We start from the raw sequence: 16,182 nt of genomic DNA on the forward strand, positions 1-16,182 counted from the left end.
CACAACTACACTACTTTGGCAATATAAGATTATTAAATTACATATAGAAAAGGAGATTGGGTCTTCTTTCATACCTCCTTACCATATTAAATAACAAATGTTCATCTTTTAAAATAACTTGATATTTGTATTTTCCAAAAGTCAGTGAGCGGCGAAATTTTAATACATCAATTTTTTAAAATATCTTTCGCCATTTTGAAATTTGAAAATATGACTTCAGGTTCGTATTTAGCGACTTCAAAAATACTCAAATAGCGTGATTCAGCCAATAATGCTGCAGATACGTTAGGCGTTGGACATATCTTATCGTCCTGCATTTCCGATTCGTAATCGTCGTCACTTTGGTTGTTTTCAGGGATCATGTCCTACACTCCAAAAAAAGTATCTTAAAATGCATTGTTATCAATTTTTAAACGTTTAAAACATGTTAATAAGATGCTTACTTTTTAGAGATTGCACAATGTACTCATCTGATGGATCTTCACTTGTGATAAGCTCATTATCGAAATCGAATATATAAAACATATAAAACAGCCCTGTCTCGTCAGCGTTAACTATTTGATCTTCAGTAAACTTTTTAAGTAAATTTGGCCTCACTTTTTCCAGCCAATAACTTACATCATTTTGGTTAACTGACAACGATTCTCCACTTATCTTACCGGCAAGAATATTGTGTCTCATTTTAAAACTATTAATCCAACTCGGTGTACAAGTAAAATTTGAAATATTAAACTGCGATGCAAAAAAATTTGCTTTTTCCTGTAATATAGGTTCATTCACAGGAATTCTTCTGTTTCGTTGCACCTTGAACCACTGTAATAAAGCTTCATCAATTTCTTCGTGTGAAGATGTCCTCATGCGTTTTGGTTTTAAAACATTTGAATTCACCGCAGCTTCAATTTTGATTTTATTCTTCAATATCGTTGATATGGTCGAGTGAGACACACCAAACTCTTTTGCAAGGGATGCATTACACTCCCCTGCTTCTAGTCTATGTATAATTGCACTTTTCTTATCAATTGAGAAACAATTTCTACGTTTAGGCGTTGACATTTTCGTGCGTGTTATTAGCGCGGCTTCTCAATTGATAGACAACGAAAAAACTGATTTCTTAACTTCATAACTGAAATAGTAGCAAATACAAAAGAAAATAAGGTACAGCTCATGCATAGACATCATTTGTATACAAATACTGGTTCCTCAACTTCATTAAAGGACTGAGGCACAACAATTATTTGTATAGAAATTTAGAATTCGTCGTTATAACCGGAGGAAATAGACCATTTCCTACGAAAAATACGTCGTTATATCCGGATAGTCGTTATAAACGGTATCATTCATATAGTAATTTCTATAGAAACCAAGCTAAAGGGTCTGCATAGGTCGTTATAAGCGAAGTCGTTATAAACGGATTCCACTGTACTAGTTTTGGTATGGTTGATTTTTAATTTTATATGATGCATTATTAGTCAACTGGTTGAATTAGTGATTGGTAGATGACACTGAAGTTACCAACGTTGAATCGACGAAAAGAATTTTCTTTTTCCTAAGATTGAATATTTCCCCGCCTTAATTGAGGATTTTTAGTATTTAAAGATGTATTCGGGACCAAAATAAAGAAGTTTCAATTTTAAAAAATTGGTTCTTGGCCTTTAAACTAATCTGAAAGCGAAAAATTCGTTCGTCGATTCGTCGAATCAACGTTGGTAACTTCAGCGTCATATTGGTAGACAGTTTTCCCAATACGCGTTTCCCAATGACTGTTTTTCCCATAGACATTTTTCCCAAAAACGAGTCGTTTTTCCCAATAAGAAATTTTCTTACCAAAGCTAATGATAAAATAAAATACATCCATAAGAAAACGAATCACAAAATAATTTATTATTGTGATTAAAAACATGCAAATAAAAAAGTGTAGATGTTATGTAGTTAGTATTGATAAATTTTGAAAATAATGTCTTAATTGATTTAAAGTTTTATGTTGTGTCCTATTGTTTTTAAATAACTAAATATGTTATCGTGTTGTGCATATTCGTTGTACTGTTCCACAATGTTTAAAATTTTCTCTTCTGTTTCCCTTCTTCACTTATCTAATTCTTTTCTTATTCGCTGTCCAATTTGTAGTTGACGCAGCATGATTTCCGTGTCTACCTGTTCTTTTCGTAATTCATCAAAAAAAACATACATGGTTATGGGGATATTTTTTAGGCCCTTTGATGAGTGTTATATTTTCTAGGTCACTAGATGTTGTTGTTCGAACGTGACATTGGTCCTTCACTGTAAAAAGAAAGTACTAAAACAGTACCGAAAAGTACTAAAGCAGTACCGATTTTAGGTATCAAAATAGAACCAAATGACAATTTAGTACCTGAAGTCGGTATTAAATTAATACCTTTCTTTTTACAGTGTTCTTTTTGCAGTTCCAATATATTCGACCGAGTTTATAATTTGTTGAATGTTTGTAGTACAAAAATCCCGAAATACTAAGTCTGACACTTCTATTGGTAGTGATTATTTGTAAATTTGCTTCAGTCATAATATAAAATTGAATTTTTTTCACTTGAAATTTTGATAGAAGTTTAATCCAACGCAACGGTTATGAATAACAAATGACTTTTTTCATTATATACAATAATGAAGTTAGTCTTGGAAACGATTGCAATTGTTCACTGTGATAAAAAATTTAAAAATTATTTTCATTGGGAAAAATGTCCATTAGGAAAAAATTTTTAGGAAAATTGTTCATTGGGAAAAAAGTCGTTGGGAAAAACGGATAGGGAAAACTGTCCCCCTACCGAATTAGTGTAGGGGAGACCGGGGCTGTTTGGCGCACTTGAGTTTATTCAAAAGTGTTAAGTTAAATTAATATTTCTCTTCATTTAATTCAAAGTACTTGATGAACTGTAAGTTTGTAAAAAATTTCATAATATTTATTCATTATTGTAGAATATAGATAAAAATAACTGATTTTCGCACTCCAAAGTAATTTTTTAACCTCTTCATTTTTTTGTGATATCTCTTTAAAAATGAATTTTAGAAGAGCTTAAATATATTAAGTTTTGAGCTCTATACATTTGTTATTAAGAAACAAAAAAAAATTTTGATTTATATTAACAGTTTTTATAAACAATTAAATAAATAGGTATTTCAAAAGTACATTCGGGGTTGGGTGGCGCGGTTATCTGAAAATTTCGTTAAATATTAATAAAATGATTAAATGAAATTTACACATTAATAAACACAAATAACAATCCTTTTCGAAAAATTTAACCGCGAATAATAGGTTTTTAAATATTCACAGCGTAATTATTAAAAAAAATATATATATATTTTTTGATAATTTTACGATTTCATAGAAAATATTTTTAATTTAAATGAAATTTTTTAATTTTTAAAATTTAAATCCCGGGCCGGGATTGCTTGGCGCACTTTGCACAGCTTCAAATAAAGTGGTATAAAAAGAAAAGTATATTAAATATATTGCAACTTTCTTTTTTTTAAATTAAAGCTGAGATATTACAAGGTTACAAAAAGTTTTCTATACAATAACTTTAAAAAAAAAAGCAAAAATGAGTGAGTTACACAACAAAGAGTAAAAAGTGCGCCAAGTAACGCCGCGCCGGTCTCCCCTAAATATCACATAAAAATGGAATTATAATTAAAAGCATATAGTTAAATTAGAACGAGACAGTTGTAACGATTGTAGGAAACAATGATACGGATTAATTAAAGCAGATTAAGGTGAAGAAACTAGCACGTTATATGATTTATAGTTCCGACAAATATTGAATGGTCATCTTTCTATTTGACAAGGGAAACTATTCATTGAATTTATATAATCATTTTTTTCTTCTTCACTTTTATAGTGTGATATTAGGTATAATTTTCATTTAAAATAAAAATAAAACAATTTAATTCAGTATTTGTCATTTTCGATCCGATATTTAAAAATTTTTTTATTTTTTTGCATTTTTTACAATACGTTTTTTTATTAGTTGCAGGAAATATTTTTAAAAAATTTTTTACTCTCTTTCTCTTTTATATGAGTAAATCTATCGAGCAAATTTGCATGAATATTGGTTGTCACATATGCAAATGAATATACATATATATATATTTTTTTTTATCTTATTTTTATTATTTTTATATCCCTTCGTTATATAGGAAGGGTACGATTAATTTACACACACAGATATATACAAATACATTAAAATTTATTTAGAAAAAATTTATATTTTATTAAAAAAGCGAATGTTTTTTGTTAAAAGTGAAAAAATATTTTATAAACCTAAATTTAATTTATTTTATACATATTTTAAGAAATAGTGAAAAATATTTTTGATTTTCAAAAAAGAATTAAATTTTGAATTTTTTTACACTATTCGAAATAATAAGAAAAAAAATATTGATATAGAAATTTTGCTCTATATTTATATATATAAAATTTATATATTTTTTTATAAATACCTTCGCATATAATGATATTTGAAAACCACTATGATGACAAGAAAATTTGCAGTGATAGCTAGAACGAAAACTGGTACATAGAGTGTGATCAATAAATAATTTGTCTCGTTATTGAAATCTTCGTAAAATCCTTGCAAGATCGCTTTCATTTTCTCGACCTCAAAGCTATCATTGTAATGCTTGTCATCTATAGTAGACGAGCTGCTGTATAACGAAGTGCCTCCTTTGTCATCCATGGCTTAAGGTCCTCTTTAACTCACTCTGAAAAGAAACAATTAAAAAGTATTATCAATATTATCTTATAAAAGTAAAAAACGGTTTCCATACTTCATAAAGTATGGAAATGGCGAGGGAGAATTTACTCAGATAATCCACTGTATACTCTTTATTTAGTAACCGTGTAATAAGCGTAATATCATGTATAACCTTGTAATAACGAGTAATGATCTGTAGTAACGTGTAATAATTATAATTTTTTTTCAACTACAACAAAAAATGTCAACATAGCTAAAAATTTAAAGACTTTTTTTTTAAAAAAGGTGAAACTTGATACTATGAATTCGCTTCAGATGGCGTTGTCGAATGTTTACATTAATTCGCCATTTATATAAGTATAAGTAAGAATTATTATTCAAGTTCTGCACTTTATTATTTAATAGAGATAATATAATGTTTAACAATAGAATTAATATATATATATTTTAAAAAGATATCGCTACCGCTGATTCAAGAATCAATGCTAGGCGAGAATTTCGACGCTACGTGGGAGTTTAGATTACTCGCTTACCGTTTAACTCGCGCAGCATTCAAACTTGCGTACCATTCAGAATTTGGCTCGATTCAGAGTATTGAATGCTATACGGGAATTTACTGTATCTATATATATATATACATACGAGCGAAGTATATTTCTTGGTTATGGGAATTTGAAGTTATGTTTGTCGGGCATAGCCTCAAACCCAACGGTACCTTGACCTACGTCCTTAAATTTTGAGGTTTTGTTTCAATTCTGAAACCCTATGCCCTTGAATTTTAAGGTTATGTTTGATCCATGACCTTCACTGAGAAAAATAATAATGTAATGTTAACAAAATAATTTGGTGGAGCACTTTTAGTTAAGATTACAAAAATTTAGTTGACAAAACAGTAACGAAAGAAGCAATCAATCGAGAAATTTAGTTGGCTGTACCAAAAATTTCGTTCAAGCCTTTGCGTCTGTTAACTGAATAATTTGGTTCTCCAAACCAAACCGTCTGAATGCTCAATTGCGCATGCGCTGTTCTCGTAAATATGTCACACGTTAACCATGCTTCGCTCTTCGTGTCGTCCAGTTTTATTCAAGTGTTTTCGGGATTTTTATGTGTTTCAGAAATTCGGTAAAAAAGTGTGTGTAGTGATGCATATCGAACAGAGAGAATAAAGCTTGTTAAAAGAACGGAAGTTTTTCTCCAGCCTGTATACTTTATGAAAATAATTTACACTCACATTGTCACTGGGATTCTTAGTGTAGTGGTCAGCGTTCTTGATTTGCGTTGCGTAGTCTGAGGGTTCGATCCCCAGCAGTGTTAGGTTTTTCCGCAATAGAAATTAATTTAAGTAGACATAGGGTAATAAAAGAGGATAACAAAAGTGATAAAATTAAGTGAAAAATAAAAAATATAAGTGTGAGCCAAAAAATAATTTGGTTGAGAAAGGAAAAAAATTTTTTTCATTTAACTAAATTTTTTGTTTGCTTAAAAACAATAAGTTAGTTGTGCAAAACAAAAAATTTGGTAGACCGAACAAAATGATTCAACGAAAAAATTTAGTAGCCCGAACCAAACGGATTAGTTGCACATATATCAAATAAAAAATTTGGTTTGGAGAACCAAACTTCAGTAGATGATACCAAACAGTTTTCTCAGTGTTGAATCCTGGAGATCTAGGACCTTGATTTTTAAGGTTATGTTTATTTTAATACTAATCTAGGTAGATATATGGGTTGTTCCACGTCAATTCGCCTATGGGTTTGAGGTTAAAAATCGTCACATTACTGGGCCAATATTGGCCACCAATACTTGGTAATTTTGATTTGCCATAATTGCGGGCCAAACTCTGTCTCATTACTGGGCCAATATTGGCACCGATTCTCGGTTACTCCAATTTGCTATAATTGGGTTGAACACTAATGGCAGCCAAGATTGGCCCAGTAATGGCGTCTGATACTTGGCTGCCTACGTCCAACCGCAATTAACACCACAAGAGTCGGCCCAATATTGTCTGCCAAGGCTCGTTGCCTATTTTGTCAATACTGGGCCAATATTGGTTTGGCATGGATCGTTCCATATAAATTTAGAAAAAGTTGGAAAATGAAATTACAATTAGAGCACTTAATTTGCGCTCCTCTTATTGTCGAGAGCAGCTTTTGTAAAAATATATATTTATATATATATGCAAATGATGTAGAAAAATTTATTTGAAGCAAAATCCCCTTGTAACAGCAATTTCTGAGAAATATCACAAGGCCATTGTTAAACATCTCGTTAAAAATATATTACAAATGTTATAAAGTTGAAAATCTCTATTTGTATATAGATTCATCAACTCAATTTTAAGAATATACTTTTTGTTGCGTAGACACATTTTTGCAAACGAATCAATTTATTGTCAAAGAAAAAAAGTCAACTTCAAACATGTGTCATTTCTATTTTGTAACAATAAAAAAAAAAAGAACTCTAGAAAATATTGTGGAGACTATTTTTATGTAAAATGAAGGCGAACTTGATGATGTCGTTGCGTTGGCATGAAAAATGAAAAAAAAAAAACTAATCAAAGCAAAGACATTTATATGTATGCATATATATATACATGTCCGAAAAATCGCAGAATAATTGGGAAAAGAAAAATTTTAAAACAAGTGACAGATATATGATAGAACAAAAAATGATTATAACATATCAATGTATTATATTTCTATATATTTAATTTAACTTTTTAAATGAATTATGTAATAAATTAAATAAAAATGTATTAAATAAATATTAATTTACATATTAAAAGTAAATAATAGTGTTACAAAAGTCGATCTTTTTGTAATTTGAACTTTTAGAAATTCTATCTTTTGGTATTTAAAATTAAGTAAATAAAATGACATATTTTAAATAAATTTTTTTATTTAAGTTACAAAAAATGAAAAAAAAAATTTTTTTTCCAGATAAAACAGATTTTAATTAATCCGCTCAACCAATCTAATTTACATTGAATACAGGTACCTATATCTACAGGTCTCGGATGTCATATTTTTAGCGCGATTATATGAGAAAAAAAAAAAAACTAATGTGTTATATGCGACATGTTACATAACTCCCAACTATAATTTTGTTGCATAACTCTTTATTTTTCATACATTTTCAAAATGGACAGAACGTTTATATGCAAAATCCCTTTTGTATATCAAGAGGTTATTTACTATAATCAATTCTAAAAAAGAAATTAAAAAAAATACCTTAAAAATAAAAACAATTAGCCAACAAATCTTTAAAAAAAAAAAAAATTTAATTCACAATATGGAAGCTGATGAAAATGTCTCAGTTAAAGGGCTGACAATAAAAACGGGTTATAATTAAAACACAAGCAAAAATGAAACATAAACACATTGGGAGAAAAAAAGGAGTTAAAATTTTTATTAATTTTATCGATTTGAAAGTGGCTTTGATGTTTTTTTTTTTCTTGTATAATTTTAGATGTAAGAAATTTAATTTATTAATAATTAAACTCGCAAGAAAGAAATTATCAGCATCTTTTCTAAATCGATAAATTAATTTTATTTTTAACTCGTTTTTGCTTGCAATATTTGTATCGCACTTTTTCTCGCATTTTTATTATTTTCATCATCCCCTCAACTTTAATTCAAAAATTTGAAACTTTAACTAAATTGAGTAAGTAATTTTTTTTTCTTAAATAAAAAATTAAAACTAATTACAAAGCAGAAAAATAAAATTAACTTATTATTATACAATTTAGTTTTTGAAACATTTTATGATTTAAGAAATATTTACTTATATATGTATATAAATAAAATTTATAAATTTATTTTAAAAAGTTATAAAAATTTTAAGGCGCGTTGCAAAAGCGTGAAACTCTAAATAAGAACTTAATTTTTCTGATATGAACGTTTTCCGTTTATATATAATATATTTAAAATATATTAAATATTTAAACAAAATCCATCATTACAAAATTTCGATAATATTTCTCCAACAATCTTCTTGCGTACAATTTATCACTTGAAACTTTATTTATCCAATTCAAATAATAATCAATTTTCTCCGACTTTTTAAAGATAAAAATAATTTTTTATTATATATAATTTTTATTTAAATATGGTAAAACAAAAAATTAATTAAAAATTTAATAATGTATTTCAGGAGAAAATTTTGACAAATGTATTATATATTATTCGTGGAGCAAGTTTTTTTTATTTTGATTTTAATTCTCAACACTGTTAAAAGTTACGCGTTTATAATTTTAATAATTTCCTAAGTTAATAAACTAAAAAAGATAAATTTCATTTTTATAGATGTAAAAATATCTGCTTATGTTTATTTTTGAATGTTATAATAAAATATTGATATAAAGTTAAAATTTTATCTCAGAGAAAATGGTTTCTTTTTTTTCAATGTAGTACTAAAAAATGTAAATCTATTTCGTTTGAAAAGTTTCACCTACGCGGTAATAAATAATAGACTTATATAAAAATAAAAGAAGGGAATCTTTTCAAATCCTGTATATAGTCTCGTTGAATTTTCTTGTTACAAGCTCAAGAAAGTTATCATTCACAGTCAAAACTCTCTCTCTCTCTCTCTCTCTCTTACTTTTTTTTATCTCTCTCTCTTTTTATCTTACCTTTAGAAAAAAATGAGGGACAATGGTATAATTTTGTTAAAAAAAAAAAAAAAAATTGAAAGGATCAGATTATTCTTTGTCTTCTGTATGATATACGTTCCAAGTGAAATTCAAATAAAACAAAAAAAAATTGTGTTAAAAATCAATTGTAGAATTCAATAGAGAGGAAAATATTATATATTGTAATATTTTTGAATTAAGAAAAGCAATAAAGATAATTCCAAAATTTTACAATATATAATATTTTCTTCTCTATTGAATTCATACAATTGATTTTTAACGCGATTTTTTTTTTTTGTTTGATTTCAATTTAGTATTTAGTTCTGATTTTAACCTCAAACCCAGCGGCGAATTGACATTTGACATGTTGAATGACCCATATATATCTAACTATATTAGTATTAAAATGAACATAAACTCAAAATTCAAGGGCATAGGTTTTCAGGATTCAAGGCCTTAGTTCAAATATAACCTTGAATTTCAAGGTCATAGGTCAAACATAACCTCAAAATTCAAGGTCATAGGTCAAACATAACCTAAAAATTCAAGAATATAGGTTAACGGACCGTTGGGTTTGAGACTATGTCCGACAAACATAACTTCAAATTCCCCTAACCAAGAAACGAAATTATAAATATTTAGTTATATATATATATATATATATACATATTTCTTTATTTGAATTCAAATAAAACATTTATTTCAAGAAAAAAATATATATATTTAACTAAAGAACTACACACGCAATGCTTTATTCCTATTCAAGATTCAGGAATCTGATAAAAAGGTGAGAATTTATTCTGACCCTTTTCATTACAACCCTCACTAATGTTTTCCCTGGAAGAGCAGATTTCATTTTCTAATAGAGGAAAACCTAGAAATACAATACAAATATAATAGAAAAATATTTAGTTATATATTTTATATTTTTATTTAATCACATTTTCATTGATTCACAAATATTTATAATCTTTTATTAATAAGAATATATAAGGTGTTGATGCTATTTTGATATTTTAAATTTGGGCTTTTTATTTTTTCCTATTTTAAAAATGAATGGAAAAAAAATTTTTATTATACGTTAAAAAAATTAAATTATAATTTAATATTATTTATATAAGAAGATGAAAATAATATACCTATATAAAATATATATATTTTTTTTAAGAATGAAAAAGATTTAGTAAACAAATGAATAAAAAATATATATTTAAAGAATGTCGTGCATGCTATAAGCAATAAAAAAAAACTTTCTCAAATGTCTCTATATCATTTTCTCTCCTATATATATATATATATATATGAGCTAGGAATGATATGAAATGCTAAATTGATGGTCGATGATACTATAATAATGTCAAACGCATTATAATCCCTTGGCTTACGAGAATCGGAAGTGATGATATCATTCCAGTTTCATTTTACGCATTTTATATGGAGACGAACAGAAAATATCTGAGGAAAAAACGTAATTTTTGCATATATTTGACAACTTTTTTTTTTTTTTTTTTTTAAATATAATAATTTATAAACAAATTTCTTATTTTCTTATTGTTATGATTATCCTAAAAAATCGTTAGTTAGAATTTTTATTTTAAAGAATTTTATTAAATTTAATGATTTTTTTTTTTTTTTTGGATAATCATAAGAATAAGAAAATAATTTTGTTTATTAAACACTGACAAAAAGTTGTTTTTTTTATCAATTCAAAACCAACAAGCCCCTTTAAAACAAAATTTTTTTTTTCTAAATTCTAAAATTTTTTTGCTTGATTTTATTAGCTCTCCGTTATTGTATTAAGCTTTTTCTATATGACACACTATTCGCTTGGGTGTAATCCTATTAAAAGAGATATTTAAATTAAACGCTTTCACTGTATAATTATGAACCCATATCACGTTAAGTCAAACTTTATCTGCTTTCCATCTCTCTCACTCTCAAGACGGGTATATATAAGTAGTTATAGGAACTTTCTAACCACCCTATATATGAATGTAGGTACGTGATAGAGAATTATATTCCCTCACACCCTTATATAATACGATCGTTTACTAACATTAGATATATCAGCATTCATTCGTGAAAATTCTTCATCCATTTCCTCAGCAGTCACTTGGGAATTTCATTTATCGTGAAATCGTGAGAAATTCTTAGGGGGGTGAAAAAAAAATGCATTTGTATTTATAAAAGTGTCATTAATATTAAATATTCGGTATATATATATTTTTTTTTTTCCTTTAAAAAAAAATGTATATCCATTTCCAATTTAATTATTTTATTATATTAACGCATAAACATATTTAAGTGAAATAATAATAATAATCATATTTTTAATGATAATAATTTTTTTCACTTGTTTTCTGTTTTTTTTTTTTATTTATTCCTCCCTCCAATTATTATGGATGTTGAAAATATTTCATTCTTAATCTCTAATTTCTCCCATAACTTAAATTTCTATCATAACCTATAATCAATCAAAATCAATAAAAATTTTCTTTAAATTTTTTTAATAAATTAAAATTTGTTTTTACAGAACGCACCCCGGTGAATTGAACGATGAAAGAGGAGCATTTCGTGTGACGTCATTGCCATGAAAAACTGCTGAAATCAAGTAAAGTACTATTTAATCATTTTAATAATAATTCGCTGACTTTAGCAGTAAACTACACGTTTGGTACATTTCTTATTGACACGAATCATTGTATGTAAACATACAAGATTTAGATTGCCGGTCGATTTTATTTCAAAGCATTAAAAATTTGTGTTTACGAAAGTTTGAAATAATCAATGACAGTGAAAAAGACAATCTGTGAATTGTGAGGATAACAAGTGATTTATTATTATACTAGTGAGCAAAATTATTACTTTTAATGTGATATGTCAAATTGTAGTTGATACACTGAAAAAAAAAATTTATTTGATTCAAATACCGGTGTATTTGGTTATTATCAAATAAATATTTACTTGAATCAAATATATAATATTTGAATCAAATATTTCTGTATTTGAAGCAAATACCATTTATTTGATTCAAATAAGAAATATTTGATTCAAGTAAATATTTATTTGATAATAACCATAAATACACCGGTATTTGAATCAAATACATTTTTTTTTCAGTGTAGCGAATTTAGGTTAGGTCTCTTTTACAAGTATTCTATTTCTTTATTTGGTTTTTTTTCTATTTGTTTCAATATTTAAATTAATTTTTATAATTATTTTATATAATACGAATTATATGAAATTTTATAATTATGGATAATAATGAAAACTTTATTTTCGCCATATAAATAAGAAGAAATTTAATTAAAATAGGCAGAAAGAAAGATTTTTAAAAATAACTTAATATTAAGTTTAGATTTCATTAAATAATAAATTTTTAATATATTCAATAAAAGATTAATTTAACAGAATAAACTAGGTTAATTAGGTATTTCACTTTTAAGGCCAGGTCCAAGTGAGGCAGTGCCATCTACATTGATACTAAAATTTTGGAAAATTTTCAACAGCCTTTTCTTGAAAACAAGAAGGTAAAATGATTTATCCTTTATGAATAATTGATTATTGGCAAGAAATACACCAGCTAAAACTTTTTTTGAGTTAAAATAATAAAATAAATTTCATGTCGATAAATTAAATATGAGCACTTTTTTCACAAAAACTGTAACAGTACTTTCTCAGAAATTACAATCAAAAATGCAATTTCCATTTGGAAAATTAATAAGCGCTAAAAAAATACACGACCTAAGATTTACCAATCACGAAAATAATAAAAAAAAAATTTTTATTAAATATTTAACATATTGATACTGCTTTACTGATTGTGACAGCCCTTTGGTAGATTATGTATTTCAGGTGATTAGCAACAGCGCCAATCTCCTCCTTTCGGCAAAACCGCAAAACGTCTGGTGACATATATAACCTTCCAAACGGCTGTCATAATGAGTAAAATATGTTATGTTAAAATACTTTTTTTTTTGTTATTTTCGTGATTGGTAAATCTTAGGTAGTGTATTTTTTAGCGTTTATTAATTTTCCAAATGGAAATTGCATTTTTGATTGTAATTTCTGAGAAAGTACTGTTACAGTTTTTGTGAAAAAAGTGCTCATATTTAATTTATTGACATGAAATTTTTTTTATTATTTTAACTCAAAAAAAGTTTTAGCTGGTGTATATCTTGCCAATAATCAATTATCCATAAAGGAAAAAGCATTTTACCTTCTTGTTTTCAAGAAAAGGCTGTTGAAAATTTTCCAAAATTTTAGTTTCAATATAGATGGCTCTGCCTCATTTGGACCTGACCTTAAATATGGCTGCATGATCAGCTGGAAGCTTGGAGGAACAACAAATAATTTTACTATAGTCCATCTACAGTTGGTAACGTTAAAAATTTCAAAAACTTAACCTCAAAATCACTTGTTTGACAGCTTTCTTTATTGCTTTTTTCGTTTGTTGTCCCTCCAGGCTTCGACGTCATCAGCCTCTGACATCATAAGGTAAAATGCCTAATACATAAAAGTTAAATATCCCGCCGGTGCGCGCGCAACTTGGCCATGCAAAACTACTAAAGTCAAACGAGCAACTATTTTTTCCAGTGCTCAATGACTATTTCAGACTCCTTTGCCTTTTATTTTCCATTGAGTATGCGCCTATATCTATTTCATTATTATTAACCACGGTTTTGCAATGACGTGTCATCAATTTTTTTTTAACAGAAAAAAAAATACTTTTACAGAGTGTAAAATTAGCGAAAGATAAATTCGCATTAAAATGGAGATAATTTCGCCAAAGATGAACGTAGAGACTTTTTCTTTTTATTTTCTTTTTTTCTTATTCAAAAAAATTTACAGGACGAATTAACCAGCGAGACGGAAAATACGGGATAATGATTTCTTATTCGTGCACAATTGCACTATTTCTTTAATTACTCGCGTAAGCCTGGCAACATTTTGTTTATTCTTCTTGAGATTAATAATGGAAAGCTTAGATTCCAAGGAATAATTATAAATTGACGACAATTAAAAATTGTTCAATGATTCTTTTTGTACAAAATATTAATTTTTATAACATTGATTGATTTTTTTTAAATTTAAATTAATATTAGAAATTTGTTTAAAAAATATAATGATTCAGTTGAATTATTTTATAATCTGAAAAATTTGTCCCATTCAGACAATTTGAATATATTGTAATAGGTACAATCTAGATTATATACTTATTCCATAACGTCGGTGAAGTTCACAACATTTATGATCAACTGCAGTTTTCTATTTTTTTTATATTCTTATTTTTTCTTTTGAGATATTTATTTTCTTTAATGTTTTCTTTTTTTTTATTTTGTTGTCCATTACGTTTTTTAAAATAAATAATTTATTAAATTCAAATTAAGAAAATAATTTTTTTTTTCATATTATAGGCAAAAAAAAAAAATTTATATGACGTCTAATCGATTAATGTAGAAAATTACAAATTTTTTCAAGAATTATAATTAAAATTTCTAATAGGAAAGAAGTTATTAAAAAAATGAATTTCATTTTAATTAAAAGTAAATCATAATTAAATTTTTTTTTGCATACGTGAAACAATTCTTTTTTTTTGTACATATATATATAATTTAATAGAATACAATTTTTTGTAATAGTTGATTAAAACTTTTGACGTGAGATGTTATTTTTAAACAATGAAAAATAAAAATATCTATAAATTTTTAATGCAATGTATACAATTTCTTTCTTAATTAATTAAATTTATAACATAAAAGGATTTTTCGTTATGAAATTTTTCTTTTTTTAACCCATTAACGCCCAAAAACTGAAAATTCTTTGTACACATTCAGGCTACGTTATTTTAAATAAATCGGTAAACATTTTCTACGAGAGGTACATTTCCTATAGGTTTTGAGTGTGCTCTTTCCGATTCCGGTATCAAAAATTAATTTCATCTAAGCCGAAATTAAATATGGCGGTTTAAGTGTCAAAAAACACAAAAAAAGTTTCATTTTTTTCAGTTTGACATTTTTTTTCAATCGGAAAAAATGTAAGAATAAAATTAAATTGTCAACCATAGGTGCATAAAAGTTGTGTACTTTCGAGAAACGTAATGTAGAATAAAAAATTTCAAGATGGCGGACCAAATATGGCGTCAAATTCATTGTAAAATGTGAAAATTTTGTGCAATATTGGTCAAATTGACACAATGTAACTGGATTTGCCTGAATTTTGTTACTCGGGGGTTTTTGGGGTCGCTGATTAAGAATCTGAAGTCGGTTTTCAAAAATGCAAAATGGCGGATCCAATATGGCGGATGAAATTTTAAAAATGCATTCAATTGGTCTGAATTTTCATACTCGGGGGTTTTCGGGGTTGCAGATTACGAATTTAAACTTCATTTTTAAAAATTCAAAATGGCGGATCCAATATGGCGGATAAAATTTTAAAAATGCATTTATTTGGTCTGAATTTTCATACTCGGGGGTTTTCGGGGTTGCTGATTACGAATTTGATCTTCATTTTTAAAAATTCAAAATGGCGGATCCAATATGGTGGATAAAAATTTTAAAAATGTATTTATTTGGTTTAAATTTTCATACTCGGGGGTTTTCCGGGTTGCTGATTACGAATTCGAACTTCATTTTTAAAAATTAAAAATGGTGGATCCAATATGGCGGACTTAAATAAAACAATTCATCGTATTTACATGAAATCAGTTACTCGGGGGTTTTTGGGGTCGTTGATTAATAATCTGAAGTCGGTTTTCAAAAATACAATATGGCGGATCCAATATGACAAATGAAAAATGTAAAAATCCGTTCAAATAGCCTAAAGGGGTTT

At 27.0% G+C, this 16,182-nt stretch overlaps 2 protein-coding genes across 4 annotated transcripts in view; one reads left to right on the forward strand and one right to left on the reverse strand.

Annotated features, from left to right (window-relative positions):
* LOC127288312 (RYamide receptor-like) overlaps nt 1–16,182 on the reverse strand; it is a 130,138-nt gene that overhangs the window by 105,794 nt on the left and 8,162 nt on the right. For both annotated transcript variants that reach the window (XM_051315706.1, XM_051315705.1), the window contains exon 2: nt 4,468–4,728. In XM_051315706.1, the coding sequence (XP_051171663.1) occupies nt 4,468–4,703 (236 nt within the window). In that variant the 5' untranslated portion in view covers nt 4,704–4,728. The remainder of the gene's footprint in view (nt 1–4,467; nt 4,729–16,182) is intronic.
* Nucleotides 1–16,182, forward strand: part of LOC127288326 (uncharacterized) — a 278,443-nt gene that overhangs the window by 13,413 nt on the left and 248,848 nt on the right. For both annotated transcript variants that reach the window (XM_051315725.1, XM_051315724.1), the window contains exon 2: nt 11,885–11,962. The gene's annotated coding sequence lies outside the window, so the exon portion shown is untranslated. The remainder of the gene's footprint in view (nt 1–11,884; nt 11,963–16,182) is intronic.

This window comes from Leptopilina boulardi, unplaced genomic scaffold (assembly GCF_019393585.1).
Source record: "Leptopilina boulardi isolate dan_hultmark-lab unplaced genomic scaffold, ZJU_Lbou_2.1 LbouV2_384, whole genome shotgun sequence".
Taxonomy (NCBI): Eukaryota; Metazoa; Arthropoda; class Insecta; order Hymenoptera; family Figitidae; genus Leptopilina; species Leptopilina boulardi.